The sequence below is a fragment of the Protopterus annectens genome, chromosome 6.part0, assembly GCF_019279795.1.
Source record: "Protopterus annectens isolate FY-2018-M chromosome 6.part0, PAN1.0, whole genome shotgun sequence".
In the NCBI taxonomy this organism is placed as follows: domain Eukaryota; kingdom Metazoa; phylum Chordata; order Ceratodontiformes; family Protopteridae; genus Protopterus; species Protopterus annectens.
Window position 1 is genome coordinate 1,075,011,997 of NC_056737.1, and position 21,306 is coordinate 1,075,033,302.

At 41.0% G+C, this 21,306-nt stretch overlaps 1 protein-coding gene across 1 annotated transcript; it reads right to left on the minus strand.

The window, feature by feature from the left end:
* Positions 1–279: 279 nt before the first annotated feature.
* Positions 280–2,787, minus strand: LOC122803941 (cyclic AMP-inducible protein BP74-like). Its single transcript, XM_044073617.1, has one exon. It carries the CDS (start codon positions 2,785–2,787, stop codon positions 280–282), a length of 2,508 nt encoding a protein of 835 aa, XP_043929552.1.
* Positions 2,788–21,306: the final 18,519 nt, after the last annotated feature.

A 21,306-nucleotide genomic window follows, 5' to 3' on the forward strand; every position in this document is an offset into this window, starting at 1 on the left:
AGACAGTACGTTAGCCTTGAACTCATTATCCCTAGACAGTACGTTAGCCTTGAACTCATTATTCCTGGACAGTAAGTTAGCCTCAAACTCATTATTCCTAGACAGTACGTTAGCCTTGAATTCATTATCCCTAGACAGTACATTAGCCTTGAACACATTATTCCTGGACAGTACGTTAGCCTTGAACTCAGTATCATTAGACAGTACAGTAGCCTTGAATTCATTATCCCTAGACAGTACATTAGCCTTGAACTCATTATTCCTGGACAGTAAGTTAGCTTAAAACTCATTATTCCTGGTCAATACTTTAGCCTTGAACTCATTATTCCTGGACAGTAAGTTAGCCTCAAACTCATTATTCCTGGTCAATACTTTAGCCTTGAACTCATTATTCCTAGACAGTATGTTAGCCTTGAACTCATTATTCCTAGACAGTACGTTAGCCTTGAATTCATTATTCCTAGACAGTATGTTAGCCTTGAACTCATTATTCCTAGACAGTACGTTAGCCTTGAATTCATTATTCCTAGACAGTACGTTAGCCATGAATTCATTATTCCTAGACAGTACGTTAGCCTTGAACTCATTATCCCTAGACAGTACGTTAGCCTTGAACTCATTATCCCTAGACAGTACGTTAGCCTTGAATTCATTATTCCTAGACAGTACGTTAGCCTTGAACTCATTATCCCTAGACAGTACGTTAGCCTTGATTTCATTATTCCTAGACAGTATGTTAGCCTTGAATTCATTATCCCTAGACAGTACATTAGCCTTGAATTCATTATTCCTAGACAGTACGTTAGCCTTGAACTCATTATCCCTAGACAGTACGTTAACCTTGAATTCATTATTCCTAGACAGTACGTTAGCCTTGAACTCATTATCCCTGGACAGTGCGTTAGCCTTGAACTCATTATTCCTGGACAGTACGTTAGCCTCAAACTCATTATTCCTAGACAGTACGTTAGCCTTGAATTCATTATTCCTAGACAGTACGTTAGCCTTGAATTCATTATTCCTAGACAGTACGTTAGCCTTGAATTCATTATTCCTAGATAGTACGTTAGCCTTGAACTCATTATCCCCAGACAGTACGTTAGCCTTGAATTCATTATTCCTAGACAGTACGTTAGCCTTGAATTCATTATTCCTAGACAGTACGTTAGCCTTGAACTCACTATCCCCAGACAGTATGTTAGCCTTGAACTCATTATTCCTGGACAGTAAGTTAGCCTCAAACTCATTATTCCTGGTCAATACTTTAGCCTTGAACTCATTATTCCTGGACAGTAAGTTAGCCTCAAACTCATTATTCCTGGTCAATACTTTAGCCTTGAACTCATTATTCCTAGACAGTACGTTAGCCTTGAATTCATTATCCCTAGACAGTACGTTAGCCTTGAATTCATTATTCCTAGACAGTACGTTAGCCTTGAACTCATTATCCCTAGACAGTACGTTAGCCTTGAATTCATTATTCCTAGACAGTATGTTAGCCTTGAATTCATTATTCCTAGACAGTACGTTTGTCTTGAACTCACTATCCCCAGACAGTAAGTTAGCCTTGAACTCATTATTCCTAGACAGTACGTTAGCCTTGAACTCATTATTCCTAGGCAGTACGTTAGCCTTGAATTCATTTATCCTAGACAGTACGTTAGTTTTGAATTCATTATTCCTAGACAGTATGTTAGCCTTGAACTCATTATCCCTAGACAGTACGTTAGTTTTGAATTCATTATTCCTAGACAGTACGTTAGCCTTGAACTCATTATCCCTAGACAGTACGTTAGCCTTGAACTCATTATCCCTAGACAGTACGTTAGCCTTGAACTCATTATCCCTAGACAGTACGTTAGCCTTGAATTCATTATTCCTAGACAGTACGTTAGCCTTGAATTCATTAGCCCTAGACAGTACGTTAGCCTTGAACTCACTATCCCCAGACAGTACATTAGCCTTGAACTCATTATTCCTAGACAGTACTTTAGCCTTGAACTCATTATTCCTTGACAGTAAGTTAGCCTCAAACTCATTATTCCTGGTCAATACTTTAGCCTTGAACTCATTATTCCTGGACAGTAAGTTAGCCTCAAACTCATTATTCCTGGTCAATACTTTAGCCTTGAACTCATTATTCCTAGACAGTACGTTAGCCTTGAATTCATTATCCCTGGACAGTACGTTAGCCTTGAATTCATTATTCCTAGACAGTACGTTAGCCTTGAACTCATTATCCCTAGACAGTACGTTAGCCTTGAATTCATTATTCCTAGACAGTACGTTAGCCTTGAATTCATTATCCCTAGACAGTACTTTAGCCTTGAATTCATTATTCCTAGACAGTACGTTAGCCTTGAAGTCATTATCCCTAGACAGTACGTTAGCCTTGAACTCATTATCCCTAGACAGTATGTTAGCCTTGAACTCATTATCCCTAGACAGTACGTTAGCCTTGAACTCATTATCCCTAGACAGTACGTTAGCCTTGAACTCATTATCCCTAGACAGTACGTTAGCCTTGAATTCATTATCCCTAGACAGTACATTAGCCTTGAACTCATTATTCCTAGACAGTGCGTTAGCCTTGAACTCATTATCCCTAGACAGTACGTTAGCCTTGAATTCATTATCCCTAGACAGTACATTAGCCTTGAATTCATTATTCCTAGACAGTACGTTAGCCTTGAACTCATTATCCCTAGACAGTACGTTAGCCTTGATTTCATTATTCCTAGACAGTACGTTAGCCTTGAATTCATTATTCCTAGACAGTATTTTCATTTTCACACAGCTCCTTTTTAATTGGCACCGTTGCCACACTCTGACAGAGTCCTGCATGAATCCTGTTTTATCTGTACATCATTGAGTGTATTGTTCCTATTCTTCCACTGTCGCTAGATAGCGCGTCCATATAATTGCAAGAAACAACAACCACCCAGACGGAGAGCTAATCCACCAATTAGAATGTACAAAAAAAATAGAGGCAGACAGATCCAATAAAAAACAACTTTTAATAAAACAAGAAGGAATGTAAGCGCTTTTGTATTGCCACACAATACTTTATCAGACAAATTAAAATATAATGATCAATTTAAATATAGTATATACAGATAGATGGACCAATCACATCACATAAAAATCCCTCCAAAAAAATTTTAAAATTTAAACACATTAACGATGCAATCTTCAGCATTTTAATACAGGTTTGTGGGGGACACAATCATTAAGCCCTGACCCACAGTGTCCTCCCAAATATAAGATCCATTGAAGTTCTGCATTCTTAGTGGCATTAACAGTATCCCCCATTCTAACATTTTCTGGCTGTAGATGCAGACCTTGGAATAAAAAACTATGTGTCACCTAATGAAAGGGTATGTTTAGCTAGGGCACTGTAGTCATGTCCCTTCCTAGTACAATAAACATGATCTCTAATCCTTTCCTTCAGACGACGATTAGACTTGCCCACATAGAATTTAAAACATACCACACAATGTGCCACATATACAACACTACTGGTGTTGCAGTCAGCTTTGACTCTCAATTGCCATAAATAGTGTCAGGATGTCTAAAAAACCTAGATGTATTTATGTATGTGCAGATTGCACAAATTCCACATTTATAAGTACCTGCTTCTAAAGGATCAATGGATCGGTGCACTCTAGGGTAACACAATTGCTGTTTTAGATTGCTTCTGTTCTTATAAATGAATCTTGGACGTGCACCCACAAGATCATGTCTTCTGATCCATCATTAAAATATGCCAGTTTTTACTGATTATGTCGCTTACTTTCCTGATATCTTGTGTATAAGGCAAGATCACAGGGATACTTTTTCTAATTATAGTTCCTGACAATGGTTATGGACAATAAAGATCTTGAATCCATACACTGCTTCATTGTCTCTTTTGAATGTACGAGACAAGTGACACCATCCTTGGATGATGAGAAATTTATTTTATTTTATTTTATTGCATTTCAGTTAATTGTCTTAGAGTGCTACTGATTTCAATTTGCTTTATTTGTTGATTTTGTGCTCTAAATCATTTAAAGGTTCCTAATACTTGAAATTGCCATGCCCAGATAATTTGTTTAAGTTGTTTTGTGGCAACATTATACTTCCAAGCAATCTATTTTATGTTTTTTTATAATAAGAGGATTGCGACAGTCCATCTAGTGGCAGTAGGTGGTGGCCTGGTCTATCTGAGTTGGGATACACATGATAAAACTGTAAACCAGGGAATGAGTTGTTTGTTGTTGAATTAGACTTGAGAGTTCTTTTTAATATACTTTTATATTACGAAGTCCAGGATCATCTATCTTGTGACAGAAGGTGTTTGCTTGGTCTTTCTGAGTAAGCATTCCAGGAGAGCATATTGGCTAGAGGTCACAAGAATCAGGTTTCAGCTTTTTTCTGTTTGCAATAAATTAGACACATTTGCACAAAGCTCCTCACTGCGCAGTGACAGCTGGCAGTGCCCTGTACAGAAACAAATCCTTAGACAGCAACATTTATCTATAAACTATATTAGGACTGTGATCTGCAACACAATGAATCATTGCATGGAGTTAAGCTTTGAGCAGCTAGTTTGCATGTTGAACAGCACTAATGCTATATCCTAGCCCTATCTAACATCTGCCCTTAACCCTAGAAACCACCCCAGGAGACCTCTGCAAAACTTGGTCCTTAAACCGTAATAGACCACCCTAATACAGGTCTGGATAACATGGATATGCAATTTCTAAGTGACTCTGTGGCCAGCTAGGTAGACATGGACATCATCAGACAATGTAGCAATTGTCTCATGTTCTCAGACAAGCATTTAATCCTTAAAGAAACTAACATAGTGTGCAAGAGATGTACATACACAACTTCCTTGGAGTCAGAAATCTCACTTACACACACACACACACACACACACACACACACACACACACACACACACACACACACACACACACACACACACACACACACTCACCACACACACACACACACACACACACACACACACACACACACACACACACACACACACTACATCCTCCACACACGGTGTCCACCACACACATAGACCATCTTATGCTGAGGCACGTAAAAGAAACCTTCCCAAACCTCAAAGACCTCCTAAGCCTACAAATGACAATACCTATCCTGAGCAATCTCTAAAGCACACACACCAAAAGCAACAGCAAACACTCCATACAAGCCTTCAACCAATGGTCCACCAAGATCGAAGCTCATAAGGCAAGGAAACACTTTACCTAGGACTCTTGTCATAGGGGATTCCATTGTAGGACACAGAGATGCTCCAATCACATGGCTAGACAAGGAGAGGATCTTGGTCAGCTGGTTATCCAGATCCAGGATCACCAATACCCCGCATGCACTGAAGTGACTGCATCACACATACAAATATGATTCTACCGTAGTCTATGTGGGTGTAAATGACCTGAGATATACCTCACCAGACTATATGAAAAGAAACGCTATGGATCTCAAAGAATATGTGCCACAGACAGGTATATACCTTGCATTGAGCAGCATTCTACCTTCAAAGGATGATGCCATAGTATGAATAAAATGATTGATTTTAAACAATTAGCTTAGTTTCTGGCATTAGTCCAGTGGGATTCAGTATCTGTCAGCATGAGTAGATATGGTTTGTTGCCAAGGATGGTCTGGGATTTTGGATATTGGCTAAAACATTAGAAACCTTTTAGGCAATATCAAAATGACAAACCTTCCAACATAACAAAAAAAAAAAAAAAGCAACCTTAAGGTGTTACTGCTCATCGCTAGGAGCCTCAACAAGAAAATTCACACCCTCTGAGCTCTCCTCTCTGTGGAGAACATAGACGTCTGTGCCATTACCAAGACTTGGTTTAAAGCCACAGAAAGAACTCCAGCAGTGCAAGCCTAGAGTGCCTTTCACACATTTAGAACAACAGCACCACAGACAAGGTCCAAAGGTGGAGGTGTCTCGATCTACTTCAGCAACAAAATCCTTCCAGATTGGTTAAACAGGATGATGCCCTGGAGTTCTTCCATGTGCAAGTTACCAGAGATAAAGTCCCTTACCATATCCTAGCTAACTGTAGGTCACCATCTATGTCCCAAGAATGTCATAACTCCTACCTAGACCTAGTGGAAATACTCATCATCCAACCAAGTACTCTATTCATGGGGGACTTTAACTCCTCTATAGACTGGGAAACCTACACTGCCTCAAACTTGCAGGCACAATGTTTACTGGACTTTATTAACACACATACCCTCAACCCTTTACTGGGTGTACCAACCAGAGGTTCAAACATACTGGACCTAGTACTTGCCAACATAGGGGAATGCTGCTCCCCTCCCACCAGTATATTCTCACTGGTGACGTCGGATCACAAAACTGTCTTCATCTAAATAAAACTCAACCAAGAAAACCGAAATAAACCTGTTACAGTTAGGAGCTATTCTAAAGCAAACTACATCCTACTGAGCAACAGTTTGTCAAAATGCAATGTCCCCGCGAGCACTGAGATCACACCAACATATGCAGAATTGTTCACAGAAACCCTGCACAAAAATGTGAATGGCTGCATAGAGGCTTCTTAATCTACCAGAAGTAAGCCAATAACAAATATCAAAAGCAAACCACACTGATGGCATCCCAACCTTAACAGGTTGTATAATGAAAGGAAAAAAGTAACAGTCAAAATCAGAAAGATCTGCACTCATAAAGATAAGAACTCATGGATTAAATTAAACAAGAATCTAAGATGATTAATTAAGTCCAACAAGGCCCACTACAATCTCAGCATAGCCTCTAAGGCTAAGGACGACCACAAGGCCTTCTTCAGCTATGTCTGAAACCGTAAATTAACACACAGCAGTGTGCTGAACTGCTGGTAAATGGCACCACCTTCACTGGGCAGATAGACATAGTGAATCTGCTGGTTGACAGATTCAGCTCAAATTTCACCCCCACTCCCACCTGCTACTCCCTGTCAAATCCCTTCTAGCATATCCACCCCCCAAATATTAGAAGGGAGCGGTTCTCGGCTGCAGCTGCCAGTGCCACAAACACTACCTCAATGGGCTCCAACAATATTCTGGTTGCTTCCTAAATAAGTTCATGGGTTCATAGGTGGCTACTGGGCTATTAGCCCAAAAGGTCTTTATAAGCCTAGCTGTGTGTGCCCAGTATAATACTAGAGAAACCCAATATAAAGGATCTTGCCTAAACTCGAGATCTTAGTTATCAATGACTGCCCATTTCTAGGAGAGTCATAGGTAAAATCTCCAGCAGGAATTATGGTTTCCCATCCAGTCATCCAGGCTATGCTTAAACAGGGTCATAGAGGGGCTTTGTTTGATAGACTTAGCTTTGATTAGCTTAAAACATAACCATTCAGGACCACTTAAGGTACTTTTCAACTACAGCTTCAAAACAGCTTATGTACCAAGTGAATGGAGCATGGCAACGGTCACCCCTCTTCATTAGGGTGCTTTGTCAACTGATCTCAGAAACTACAGACCCATCAGTCTAAGTATAATGTGCAAAGCCATAGAATGAATTATCATGAAAATGATCAGAAAGGACATTGGCAACCTACAGACATAGGATCATAGGAGGTTACTAGGCTAATGGCCTTTTTCAGCCTAGCTATTCATGCCCCAAAATTTCCCAGTTATCAATGTCTATGAGCTAGAATGGCTTTGGTATACGCCAGTGACTTAGGGCATCTACAACCTCCCCAATCCATAATAGCAACAAGCTAAACGGGTGAATTTGAGGTTTCCCATCTATTGGTAGAACGTGCCTTTGAACAGGATTGGGGAAGAGCTCTGTTTCCCATGAATGGGGAGTCTGTTCCAGAGAAGGGGTAATCGCTGAGACACATACCTATCCCTCCAACATTTTTTTTATGTTACAGGTGAGATTTAGATCTGTAGATTAGGTAACTCTACTGCTGTTTGTTTTGTGAATGTGTAATCCATCAGGGCTGAATCAGAGAATGTGCTGTAGGTTAGGCATAGATCGCCGCCTGTAGTCTGTAGGAGACTCAGTACAGTGACAGGGCTTTGAGGTGGTCTACATAGGACATATTATTTACAGCCTGTATTCTTTTAGTGAGGAACCTCTTTGGCCACTCCAGTTGTTGAAAATGCCTGGTCAGGTACCTGTAGAAGGGAGCATTGTACTTCATTATTAGTCTAATGAGGCCTGAGTATAGTGGGACTATATCTATTTAGAACTGGATGCCATGCCCTTACTTATAAATTGAGCCACAGAGAAGGATTTTCTCAATACCATGGACACATGGTTATCAAAGTTCAGGATAATGCAACCTAAGTTCCCAAATCCCTTACCACTGGATCTACTCTTAGAGGCATGTTATCAATGCTGTAATTTGCAGGGGTATTCATATTCCCAAAGGATATAATTATGATTTTTTTTGCATTGAGTTTTAGGCCATAGTTCTGGCACCAGTTATTTTTCTGTGTCAGACCTTCAGAGGAGGTCCCTATCAGTTGATCAAGTGTTCAGAAACTCGAACTCCACATGGTCAAGACCATATTATCCATTTTTTGAAAACTCTAAGCTTTTGAATGGAGACAGCAGTATAGTGAGGATTGGAAATGTACCCTTTTCCTCACTGTAGTGCAATCTCTCAGTTGGTTTATATAATTTGCAAGGGGTGTGAGGTTCTGGGGGACTTGCCCCTGTAAAAACGTAAAAAAGGTTAATTTTTTTTTATGTTCACTTCAATATTTTTTCAAGTTTCCGAAAAGTCAATCATCTGACATAGACCCTCTGGAGGATACTGACATCACTGGGAGATTCAGTTATAGCACCTGGCTTGCAGTCATCATGAAAATTTGTTCAGCCTCATTTGTCTTGACTTCAGAGAAGTATATTCCAAACAGGACAGATCCCAGTAGTTAGCCCTGTAGGACACCACTAGTAATACGTCTCTTTGTGGAGGTGGATTCCCCCACCCTGTATTCATGTGTCCTATCTGTAAGCCATTTAGCTAACCATCAGGTGACATAGGGATTCATGCCTAAATTTGTGAGTTTGTCTATAATACCTGAGTGTGGAATTGTGTCAAATGCCTTTGCCAGTTCAAAGCAGGCAGTGTGTACCATTTTGCCATCTGTGGCTCTAATGACCTTCTCAAAGAAATCCACTAAGTTTAATAGGCATGACCTGCCCAGGATAGTCCAGGGTTTGAAGATTTCCTATGTCTTTGTTTATCAGGTAAAGAATAATTCTTTCCATGGCTTTGCATATAAGATGAATCAAACTTATGGTTCTGTAGACCCCTGGGTCTGTTGATGGTCCACCTTTGTGTAGATGACAGTTGCAGTTCTCCATTCCCTAGGGATGAAGCCTGTCTGGAGGCTGTAGTTGAGTAGAGATTCTAGTGGGTCTGACAAGCCACGTTTCAAGCTATGTGGGGAGGACACTGGACCCACTTCCTAAGTTTGACTTTGTCAAGGGAAGGTCTTGCCTACATAACCTGGAAAACTTCTTTGAGAGGGTCACCAAGGCAATAGATGAGGGGAAGACAGTGCATACCATCTACTGTGATCTGGCTGAGGCATTCGATATGATCCCCCACTCAGGTATTATTGACAAACTCACTGAACTAGGCATAAATCCCTGCATAACTCATTGGATTGCCTGCTGGCTCACTGATAGGACCTAGGAAGTCAGAATTGATGAGACCACCTCTACCAAGGGACTGGTTACCAGTGCATTATTTCAGGGATCTTTGCTGGGTCTGTTCTGTTTATCATTTACTTCTTGGAAGTCAAAGTTAATGTCAAGGGCCTCTGGTTCACCAAGTTCACAGATAACTGTAAACTGGGAACTATCATAAATTCACTTCATGTCACTAACATCCTGCAAGAGGACCTAACAGAAACAAATGACTTGTACCAAAGCCATGGTTTAAAACTCAATGCCAAGAAGTGCGTTATAGTGCCCTTTGAGAAAACATCCACACAAGCCAATTACTCAATCGATAAAACACCCCTAGGAAGTGACCCACTACTTAGGCTTGTGGGGAGGCTTGTGGGGACATATGTAGACAGCAATCTGGGCTTTGACCAACATGTAGCCAATATAATAAGAAAGCTGTTCTATGTTGTACAGCTTATATGTAAGCGAATGACATCCAGGTCCAAGGAAGTTATAGTACAACTTTACTCTGCCTCTATTAGACCAATCACTGAGTACAATGCCCACTTCGGCATATACCTGACCAGACATTTGCAACAGTTGGGATGCCCACAGAGGTTCCTCACCAGGCAAATCAGAGTATTAACACACTTTGCTACACAGATCACCTTAAGGCCATATCTCTGTACTCAGTCTCCAACAGAGTAATGCGATGTGATCTACGGCTGGTATACAAGGCATCCTCAGATCAAATCTTAATGGATCTTTTGCACATCTATAAAAGGATCATCACTAGAAACACTAGCTCCAATGATTTAAACTTTGCTTTTGACATAAATAGAACATACTAGTGAGACTGATACTGTGTCTCAAAGAACCCTCGCACTGTGGAAACGGTTCCCATCTATGTGAAGCAGAGTTCATCTCTGATGCTATTAAAATGTAACCTTGACCACTGGATGGAAAATTATAAATTCAGCCCTGGTCTGGACCCAGTTTCGCTAATGGACAGAGGCAGACAATAAGTAAAATATTACCTAACATACCCCTCCATAAAGCCCTTAACTACCTCCAAACTAACATCACCTCCTAAGACACCCAAGGTTCAGGGGGGCACAACTGGGTTGGATTGCATTGCTAGGCTTGCAAAGGCTATGGTGGTCGTTAGCCTAGTATATGTATCTATGAACCTATGAACACAAGTCATACTCTCCAAGTGTCTTGAACCTATATGTTAAATGAAAAATGTACATACATGAGCCTTTCGTTATTTTATACACTGTATATTTTGATGATGTTATAATAACCATTTTATTGTTTCATTCGCCATATATTCTGCTACAGAAATAACAGACGTAAGTAAACAGAGATGTATTTTTTTATTTTTCATTTGAAGAGTGGAAGACTGTTCTAGCAAAAAACAAAAAGACTCATGAAAATGTAACGGACTCGTGTGTTTATCTAAATGAAGTATACTTTTTTGTCTTTCCAGCAATATAGATCTAAAAACTTTACTTGAGACTATAAGTTTTAGGACTTCAGTCTGACATTATCATCCATTTTCTGTACTGATTTAAAATGCAGTCTTGAGAATAGATATTATTTCTTTACAGAATGGGCGATGTGCAGGTCAGGACCCTGATTGGAGAACAAATGTCCAGCAGGGTGTTAATCTACAGGTAATGCATGCTGAATAATGGTTCCACTGGTTCATGGCAACATATTAAGCTGCTGTGGAGCTTGGATTGAAAATAACCTGATGGTCACCATTATTTTACGCTTGCTAAGCCATGCTTTTGCTGTATAGTGAATGTAAAATATACATATAAAAAAGAGAAAAAGTGTGTGCATTTACGTCTGTGCGTGTGAGTGTATATGTGCACATCAGTGAGAGCAAGATCGATTGAGCCATTATTTTATACTCGCTAAGCAGCACTTTTACGTTTAGCAAGTGTCAAAACTAAATAGAAAAAATGTGCGTATGTGTTTATGTTTCTGTGTGTGTGTGTGTGTTTATGTTTCTGTGTGTGAGCATACGTGTGCTTGTGTACATGATAGCGAAGTGTGCATGAGTGAGAGAGTGACGAGTGAAAGCGATCAAACACTGGCAGCAGCAGCTGTTAAGAGGCTTGCATACCTCTTGACCTCTTAGCTGAAGATATCGGGATAAAGACTAAAATAAAAGGGGAACAAAGTTTCAAAATAGGAACATATTTTACATATTGCTGTTATCAAAATAACAAAGTTGCTTGAATAATAGGACTTGTATTAGCATACATTTTCTGAAGTGCAATTGTTTGTGTGTATGAGAGAGGGAGAGTGAGATTGGTGGACCAGTGGCAGCAGTGAAGAGGTTTGCTTACCTCTCAACCTTTTAGCTCAAGAAATCCGAATAAAGCCCGAAATAAAGGGGGAACAAAGGCCCAAAAATAGGAATATATTTTAAATGTTGTTCTTACAAAATTAAAAAGTAGCTTAAATAACAGGATGTGTGTTAACATGAAATTTCTGAAGGAAATAAAAAGTCTGAAAGTCAAATGTATGTCATTATTTAGCAACTTCAGTCCCCTATGATTAGCAACAAACCACACATTTTAGGAGTAAGGGACCCAAAAAAAAGTGAATATCTAGATATTTTTTTAGAAATAATATATTTTGGATGTAAAATACTTTCTCCGACACCATTTACATATACTACAGCAGCTGTGAAATATTTGGCTGACAAACTATTTTACATAAAAAAAATATAAAAAAATATAGTAATAAAAAAAATGAATAAATAAGTAAAACACAACAATTTTGCAGACAGCCCATTCTCTAAGCACAATAATGCCCTTCAGGGTGTGTGTTACTGTGTAACTAACACCCTTCCAAGCATGTAGAGGCCCTTCTCCTTTGGTGTCAGGACTCATATCACCAATAGTTGAGCATTATTTGCACAGTAACATACACTCTGTTGGGCATTATTGCTTGCTTAATTGACTATCGTAAATGTAGCACAGCTTTTCAAACTGTGTTCTTTATTCTTTAGGATAGTATAGAGATACTTTAGGTGCAGCTAACATTGGCTAAGACAGCAAATCAGGTCGTAGCCTGCTGTAGGTCCCCAACCATGTCCCAAGACTCACAATCCATGTTCCTAAGCACCCTGGAGAATATTAGGGTCAAACTTAACACTCTCATACTGAGTGACTTCAACTATCCCTCCATTAACTGGTAAAACTACTCATGTACCGGTACACTTGCCCAATGTTTCCTGGAATTCATTAAAGCCAGTGCCCTGGACCAGTTTGTTCTTACCCTCACTAGAAGTAGCAACATCCTTGACCTAGTCATTACTGACATGGGTGACCATTGCTCTACACCAATAGTCAACTCCTCCCTGGTTAGATATGACCACAAACTAATCACTTTGGAAATCCACATCCCCCCAAAGGTAACCACCATGAGAAACTTCTCCAAAGCTAACTTTGGGCTCTTAAAAACAGAGGTGGCTAACTTTACAGCACCCTCTGTTTTTAGAAGCCCAAAGTGTGCTTTGGAGAAGTTTTTCATGGTGGTTACCTTTGCAGGGGTGGGGTGGGGTGGGAGGGATGTGGATTTCCAAGGTGATTAGTTTGTGGTGAGATCTAACCAGGGAGAAGTTGATTAGTGGTGTAGAGCAATGGTTGCCCATGTTAGTAATGACCAGGTCAGGGATGCTGCTACCTCTAGTGGGGGTACGAATGAGCTGGTCCAGGGCTTTAGAATTAATGAATTCCAGGAAATGTTGGATAAGTGCATTGGTATATTAGTAGATTTCCCAATTAATGGAGCGGTAGTTGAAGTCGCCCAGTATGAAAGTGTTAGGTTGGACCCTAATATTCTCCAGGGTGCTTAAGAACGTGGAGTGTGAGTCTTGGGACATGGTTGGGGACCTATAGCAGGCTATGACCTGAATCACTGTCTTACGCAATGTTACCTGCACCTGATGTATCTCTGATGCGTTATGTTGGGCTACCAGTCTGGAGGTGTGCACATCCTTTATGAATATGGAAACACTGCCTTTGGAGCTTCAGTCCAAGTTCTGGGACCGAAAGGTGTGGAAAGAGTTATAGCCTGGTAGTGCAGAGGTGCTTTCTGCTGCCTTGAACCAGGTCTCTGTTACAGCAGAAATGTCGATGTTCTCCATTTTAAAGTGTGTTTCGACCAAGTGCATTTTGAGATTTAGACTTCTAGCATTGAGCAGCATGACCCTCAGGTTGCATTTGTTTGTAGCTGTTATGGTGGTCATTTGGTCTTTGGAACACCACTTAAAAAAGGCATTATAGGGGTGGCAAGAGCCTTGGCCAGTACCCGGAAGCCCAGCCTCTGCTGTACGAAAAGCTTTCAACATGGCCTGCCTCATTATTAAGGGTATCTCATCCAGGGACAAGGTGGCCATAACATCCCTATATTCTTCCCTTATAAGACCCATTAATGAGTACAATGCCCTTTTCAACATGTACCTCACAAAGCACATGCAGCAGCTGGAGAGACCACAGAGGTTCCTCACTAAGAGAATCCAGGGCCTCAAACAGCTACCCTACACTGATAGGCTAAAGGCCCTGTCTCTCTACTCAGTCTCCTACAGACTCCTCAGAAGTGACGTCTGTCTGACATACAAAGCAATCTCAGACCCTCCCCTGATGGGACTGCTGCATACCCGCAAGTCAAGCTCCACATGAGTAACCTGCACACATGACCTCAACCTGGTCTGTGACATCAGTCGGACTTGTTGGCAGGACAGATTTGTGTCCCAGAGACTCCCCCTTTTGGGGAGCAGACTCCCTCTCCCCATAAAGCAGAGTACCTCATTAACTCTTTTTAAGTGCAACCTGGATAACTGGATGGGGAAAAGAAAATACACCCCTGGGATTCCACCTGTCCCTGCTGGGCAGTGGTTTAGGGTGCTGACTTGTTGAACATAGACTAAATTCTTGGCTATGGCTTGTAAGAGCCTCAGGGCCAATAACCTAGTAACTTCCTATGATCCTACGTACCTTTAGCTTCACATAAATCAGGGTTGGTCATAGTTGCAGATGTCAGAGAATGTGGCATATGATTGTAGAACTTGAGCAGTCTTAAGAAAATTAATAACACGAGTGTTGAGGAAAGTTTGAATCCTGACAGTTAATGCAATAGATTGTAACCATGCACTGTTTCCAGGCTGTTGCTTAGAGTTCAGGGTCTTGATTTCCCACAGCTTTTGTCTGCCTGATGTGTGACTTTGACTGGATTACTTGACTAGATAAAGAGACCAGATGGCTTAGTGGCTAAAGTCTTCACCTCCCATGCACAAGGTACAAGGTTCGATCCTGACCTCCAACCAATGCCTGTTTGGAGTTTGCATGTTCTCCATTTCTCCATGGGGTTTCTCCCATATCCGAAAAACATGCAGAGTGTTTCCATCTCAAACTCACCATGAATGGAGCTATGGGCAGAAGCACAGACTCTACATGGTGCCCTATAGGGGGAAGAGTTGTACAGACCAACCGCTTTGGGCATCTACTGTGGTGCTCAGTATCCTCAAGATAGGACAGTATGGATCACAGACTGCACTTCGTGGCATGGCTAGCTACTCGACAGTGTAAAATATGGCTCTAGGTGATTCAGTCATGTTGACTAATGTTGCTAAAAATGGGCATGGGTAGTTACTGGTGGGTTGAGGACCCAGCCTACTCTGACCCATAAGCTACTGGCTGGCTGGTGTCTAGTAAGCTACTGGCTGACCGGTGTCTAGTTGCCCAGCCTGGGTTACCTGGGATAGCTGTGGTGAACGAAAGCTGGATGTAAAATTAACCAGCCTGACAAACATAAACTGAGAATTGCTACTCTTAATGTAGGTTCACTGACAGGATGCAGCTTGGAAGTGGATGACATGATGATATGGAGGAGGCTGGACATCCTATGTATCTAGGCGATGAGATGGAAGGGCAGGAGATGAGATGGAAGGGCAGTGCAGCAAAGCCACTTGGCTTGGGATCCAGAGTCTACTACTCAGGTGGAGGGCAGGCTAGAAATGGTGTAGGAATTGTGATGAGAGAGGCTTCAGAAGGCAGTAAGGGATATCATCCGAATTAATGACAGACTCATGGCAGTCAGACTCCAGTGTAATGATAGGGCAGTATACATAATATCAGCCTATGCCCCACAGCAGGGTTGTGATAGTGAGGAAAAGAGTGCATTCAGACAGCAGTTGCAGGACCTACTAGATAAAGCAGGACAACATGAATTGGTGTTGATAATGGGTGACTTGAATGCACATATCGGGACAGACAGAACAGGATATGAGGATTGTCTGGGTCCACATGCGTGGGGCAAACAAGCCATTCTAGACTTCTGCCTGGCAAATGGATTGATAGTAGCCAACAGTGTTAGTTCAGAAAGAGAGCAGTCACAAGATCACGTACAAGGGTAGTCAACATGCAACTCAGGTAGACTTCCTCCTAGTAAGGAAAAGGCAATGGGGCAGAATCCATGATTGCAAAGTCATCCTCAGTGAAATGGTCGGCCCACAGCATAAACCACTAGTTGCAAGCAGTAGTCAGAGAAGGCTCTAAGGTCAACAGAGACCAAGCTGAAGACCTGGAAGCTGACTGGAGAGAAAGTACAACAGTTCAAGGAATTACTCAGGGCTCTAGCACCCCAAGAAGAGGAGGAAATAGGCGGAGTTGAAGAAGAATGGCAGCGCCTACAATCAGCATGTGTTAGGACTACAGAAAAGATATGTGGCCAAGCCAGGTATGGAAATAAGGTACATAACGAAACTGGTGGTGGAATGCAGAAGTCCAATAAGTCAACAAAAGAAAAAAGGAGTGCAGAAAGAAGTGGGAGACAGAAAAGACTGACCAGGCTAGGAAGGACTGCTGGTTGGCTAACAAAGATGCTAAGAAAGAAGTTGCAATAGCAAAGAATAGGGCATCAGAGGCACTCTACCAACTTCTAGAAAGTGACTCAGTAAGAGGCACAAAGAAACTATATCAGGTTGCAAGGCAAAGACAGAAAGATAAAGAAGATAGTCAGACACCCTTCATAAGGGATGCCAGCAACAACCTGCTCACCAGTCCAAAGGACATCAAAGGCATATGGAAGGAGTATTTCCAGCAGCTTCTGAATGAAGAAAACCCCACAGAAGCTGTACTGCCCCAGAAACAGCCTACGATGAGAGAAGAAGAGGAGCCCATCCCAGAAGAAGTAAGAACAGCACTAAGGAAGATGAAGTCAGGGAAAGCAGCAGGCTCAGATGAGGTCACAGCAGATATGATAAAGATGCTGCGTGAGAGAGGGGAGAAATGGCTCCTGAGGGTACTAACAGCAGTATGGAGAGAAAGGTGTATCCCAGATAACTGGAGAATAAGCATACTCATGCCAGTGTACAAGAACAAAGGGGACAGCCACAATTGTTGTCAGTACAGAGGCATCAAACTCCTATCACATTGCATGAAAGTTCTAGAGAGGGAGATTGATAAATGGATACGCAGAGTAGTAGAATGTAATATGGGAGATGAGCAGTTTGGATTCAGATCAGGATGCAGCACAACTGACCCGATGTTTGCATTGAGACAGATACTTGAGAAGAAGCTAGAGATGAGGAGAGAGTCCAACTGGGCATTCCTAAACTTGGAGAAAGCATATAACAAGGTCCCAGGAAAGCTGATCTGGGCAGTACTGCGGTGGCTTGAAGTCCCAGAAACATTGGTAGAATTAGTGCAGGCTATGTACAAGGACCCAATGACTCAAGAACGAACAATGTTCGGCCTCACAGAGGGGTTTCCAGGGTGTGGGTGTACATCAGGGTTCAGCTCTGAGCCCACTGCTGTTCATATTGGTGATGGACTACATTAGTAAACAGGTTGGAGCGGACGGATCAACAAAGCTGCTGTATGCAGATGATGTGGCAGTACAGACAGACTGAGCTAGAACTTCAGCAAAGGATAGGAGAGTGGAATGCAAATCTGAAGGCACATGGGATGAAACTAAGCACATATAAGATGGTGGTAATGGCAGCAAATTGGGGAGATCAGAAGAAGCTGAGAATAGAGATAGAAGGGAAAGTAGTGGAACAGGTAAACAGCTTCAATTATCTGGGAGGAGTAGTGGAGGAGAAGGGTGGTCTGAATGAAGATGTCAAAGCTAGAATCAGAGGGACTGAGGCCGACTGGCATAGAGTCTCAGGTGTAGTCTATGACAGAAGAGTGCCAAAGAATCTGAAAAGTAAGGTGTACAAGACAGTGGTGCGACCAGTACTACTGTATGGTACAGAAACCTGGAAAGTAAAGGCAGAACAGTTGAAGAAGCTAGAGGTGATGGAAATGAAGTGCCTGAGAAAGGTCACAGGATGCACACTGTGGGACAGACGAAGAAATGAGGACATAAGAGCAGAAGTCAAAGTAGGTCCAATTGCAGAAAATATCAAAGAGAACAGATTATGGTGGTTTGGACATGTGTAGAAAAGCAGAAAACAATCTGGTGAGGAAGATTTGGGACAGACAGGAAGAAGGTAAGAGGAAGCGAGGATGTCCAGCAAACAGGTGGATGGATTGTGTGAAAGAAGATCTGCGACAGTCAGGCATGAATGATGAAGAAGGCCGATGTGTGGCACTGAATTGAGAGAGCTGGCAACAGTTAACACGATACCCTAACCCCATGTAAAAAAATAGGAAAAAGGAGGCTGATGATAAGAAAGATAGCAGTTTGAGAGTGGGGCATAATTTGAAGTCTGGTGGTTAATGGAGTGGATTGAAATTAAGAGCTGATGTCTGGTGACAAGCTGTTTCTTGTGGTCCAGGGATTGATTCTCACAGCCTTCATCTGTCTACTGTGTGACTCTGGGCAGGTTATGTGATTGCACTGTTCTCAAGGATGTTTGGGAAGCTGGGATGGTTTCCTCAATGGTCTCATCGACTGCAAATCTGGTGACTCTACCTATAGGCCTAAAGATTAAACATATGTCTAAATGGATATGAACTACTAGGTGACTACCTATAGGTCTAGAGATTAAATATACGTTTAAGTGGATATGAACTACTAGGTGACTACCTATAGGCCTAGAGATTATATGTTTAAATGGATACAAACCACTAGGTGACTACCTATAGACCTAGAGATTAAACATATGTTTATATGGATACAAACTACTATATGATGGTGGGGAGATTAAACTGAAGCACATTTTTTTCTGTATAGTATTGCTGGTATATATTAGTTGAAGTAGGACTATGTATTATTTGGGCATTCAGAAAGGGTTATTTCTGAATACCCAAAGGTTCCTCTCAAAGAAAATACACAGTGTAAACAAAATGTCCTATGAGGATAGACTGAAAGCTATTTCCCTTTACTCTGTCTCCTATTGACTATTAAGGGGAAACCTGTGCCAGACCTACAAGGCACTCACAAATCCATCCCTGATGGAGCTGCTACACATCTGCAAGTCAAACAGCACAATGGTCACTCATTCCAGGGATTTGAACATAGTTAGTGTATCAAACTGAATATGCTGGAGAGCCAGATATGTGTCCCAGAAATTGCCACTTATTTAGAATAGGCTTTCTATTCACATAAAGCAGAGTCCTTCCCTTGCCCTTTTCAAAGCCAACCTAGATTGATGGATGCAAACCTATGTTTTTTTTTTTTTTATTGCCGAATGTTCTAATGTTTAAATATTTCCAGTCATGTATTATAATGTCTGATAAATTCACAGACATTGTTTAATAATAATCCGTTTAATAAGAAGTACCACCTCATTATTAATTTTATTAATTTAAAGTGCATAAGGTTTAAATTATTAGGACATTTAATAAGTAGGGCAGTACCAGCTTAAATATCACACTGAATGGGGGAAGGGATTTGAATTTGTTAACATGTATACTGCTTCTCTTTTGGCTTTTCCTGGTTAGGGGTCGCCACAGCTGAACTCCCATCCGCTAATGATTGGCAGTGGATTTTTATGGTGCCGAGTTGCCAGCCCGATGCCCAACCTTCAAAGAAGGTACGCCCATTCACGCATGCACCTACCTGCATGTCTTTAATGTCACTCAACTGTGGGGAGGACATGCAGACTCCACACAGAAGGCGCTCCAGCTGAGAATCGAATGGAAGAACCTCTTGCTGTGAAACGACAATGCTAACCGCGACACCACATGTATATTAATACACTTTATTTTGCATCAAAATAAACCATTCCCATACCTGGTAATAGGTATATAGTCAGAAAGTTTGGGATGAAAGTATCATTCTGTTTATTTTTGTTTTGTTTTGATCAGTTTTCTGTGTGCTTAATAAAGGATTTTTGACTGTAAACAGACTATCTACTCTGCTTGGATTACTTCTGAATACATACTAGAGTTAATAGTTCTGTATAATATTAATAATATTTAAAAATACGTTTTTAGGATGTTTTTAAGTTTGCTACTTCTAGTACCACTTTCTGATTTTTTCTGCTTTTTAATATATAGTGATTAACTAGACATGCAGGAATTGAAACACTTCCACACAGAGAAGTTTCTTAGACTGTTTTATTTTCTAATTTAGAAATTATTGTTGTATTGTTTTATTTCATTATTACACAGACTCTGTGAAAACTTTGTTTTGCCATAGACTAACTAGTCTTACAAATGTTGAAAGTTTGTCTTCTAGAGTCAGGCATACATTAGCTAATCTGCTACCTATTCCGTTATAAAACTATAAATCATTCGGATACTCCTTCTGGGCCCATCTCATTTGCTCACTCAACTGAGTGCAGTGAGATCATATTCTGATTTCAGGCACTCCTACTGTGTACAAAGAGAGCATTTGGGAAGGACAACCCCTGTAGCCTCTTAATCCTGTTCTATTCCCTCCCTCAAAAAAAAAAAAAAAAAATATATATATATATATATATATATATATACTTTATTCAGCTGTTCTTACTGTAACTGTCTTAGTTGCTGTTCTGCATGCTATCTGTTCAGTCGCTCTTACTCTGCACTTATTACTGCTTGTTAGTAGCCTTCTAATTTAATGCCTTCTGCACTTGTTTTTTTAGTCATTTGTTAATTTAATTGCATTTAATTAAACTGTATTTGCCGTAATATTGCTACACATGTGTGCTAGTCTGCACTGCATTTGAACTGTATATACTGCTGTTTTAGCTGCTTTTCTGTAAAAAAAAAAAAAAAAATTCTAAGCTTGTTTCCTGCCTTTCCTGTAACTAGTCTAGTCCACCTGGACAGTTTGTAAGCTCCTGAGCCCCCCAAGTCTTTCTGTGTTGGAGGAAAGCCTTCTAGCTTATCAGTGGGAGTGATATGCACTAAGTTCATAGGTTCTTAGATTAGTACTAAGCTAACAGCCCTTGCGAGCCATTTTAAGCCTAGCCAATTATCCCTTGCGAGACTCAAACCCTGCACCTTGTGTTTGTAAGGCAAACACCTTAACCTTAGTAGCCTATCTACCACAGGAGGAGATGTTTCTGGCCCAGAAATTATAGTTTTTTGGCCATTTGGGAAACTTTTCCATCTCTTTCAACCTTCTGATTTAAAAGCCTGTGTTTGCGCTTGTTTCCTGCCTTTCATGTTACTAGTCTAGTCCAGGTACAGATTTGCTGTATCCAGGACTCTTTGTAA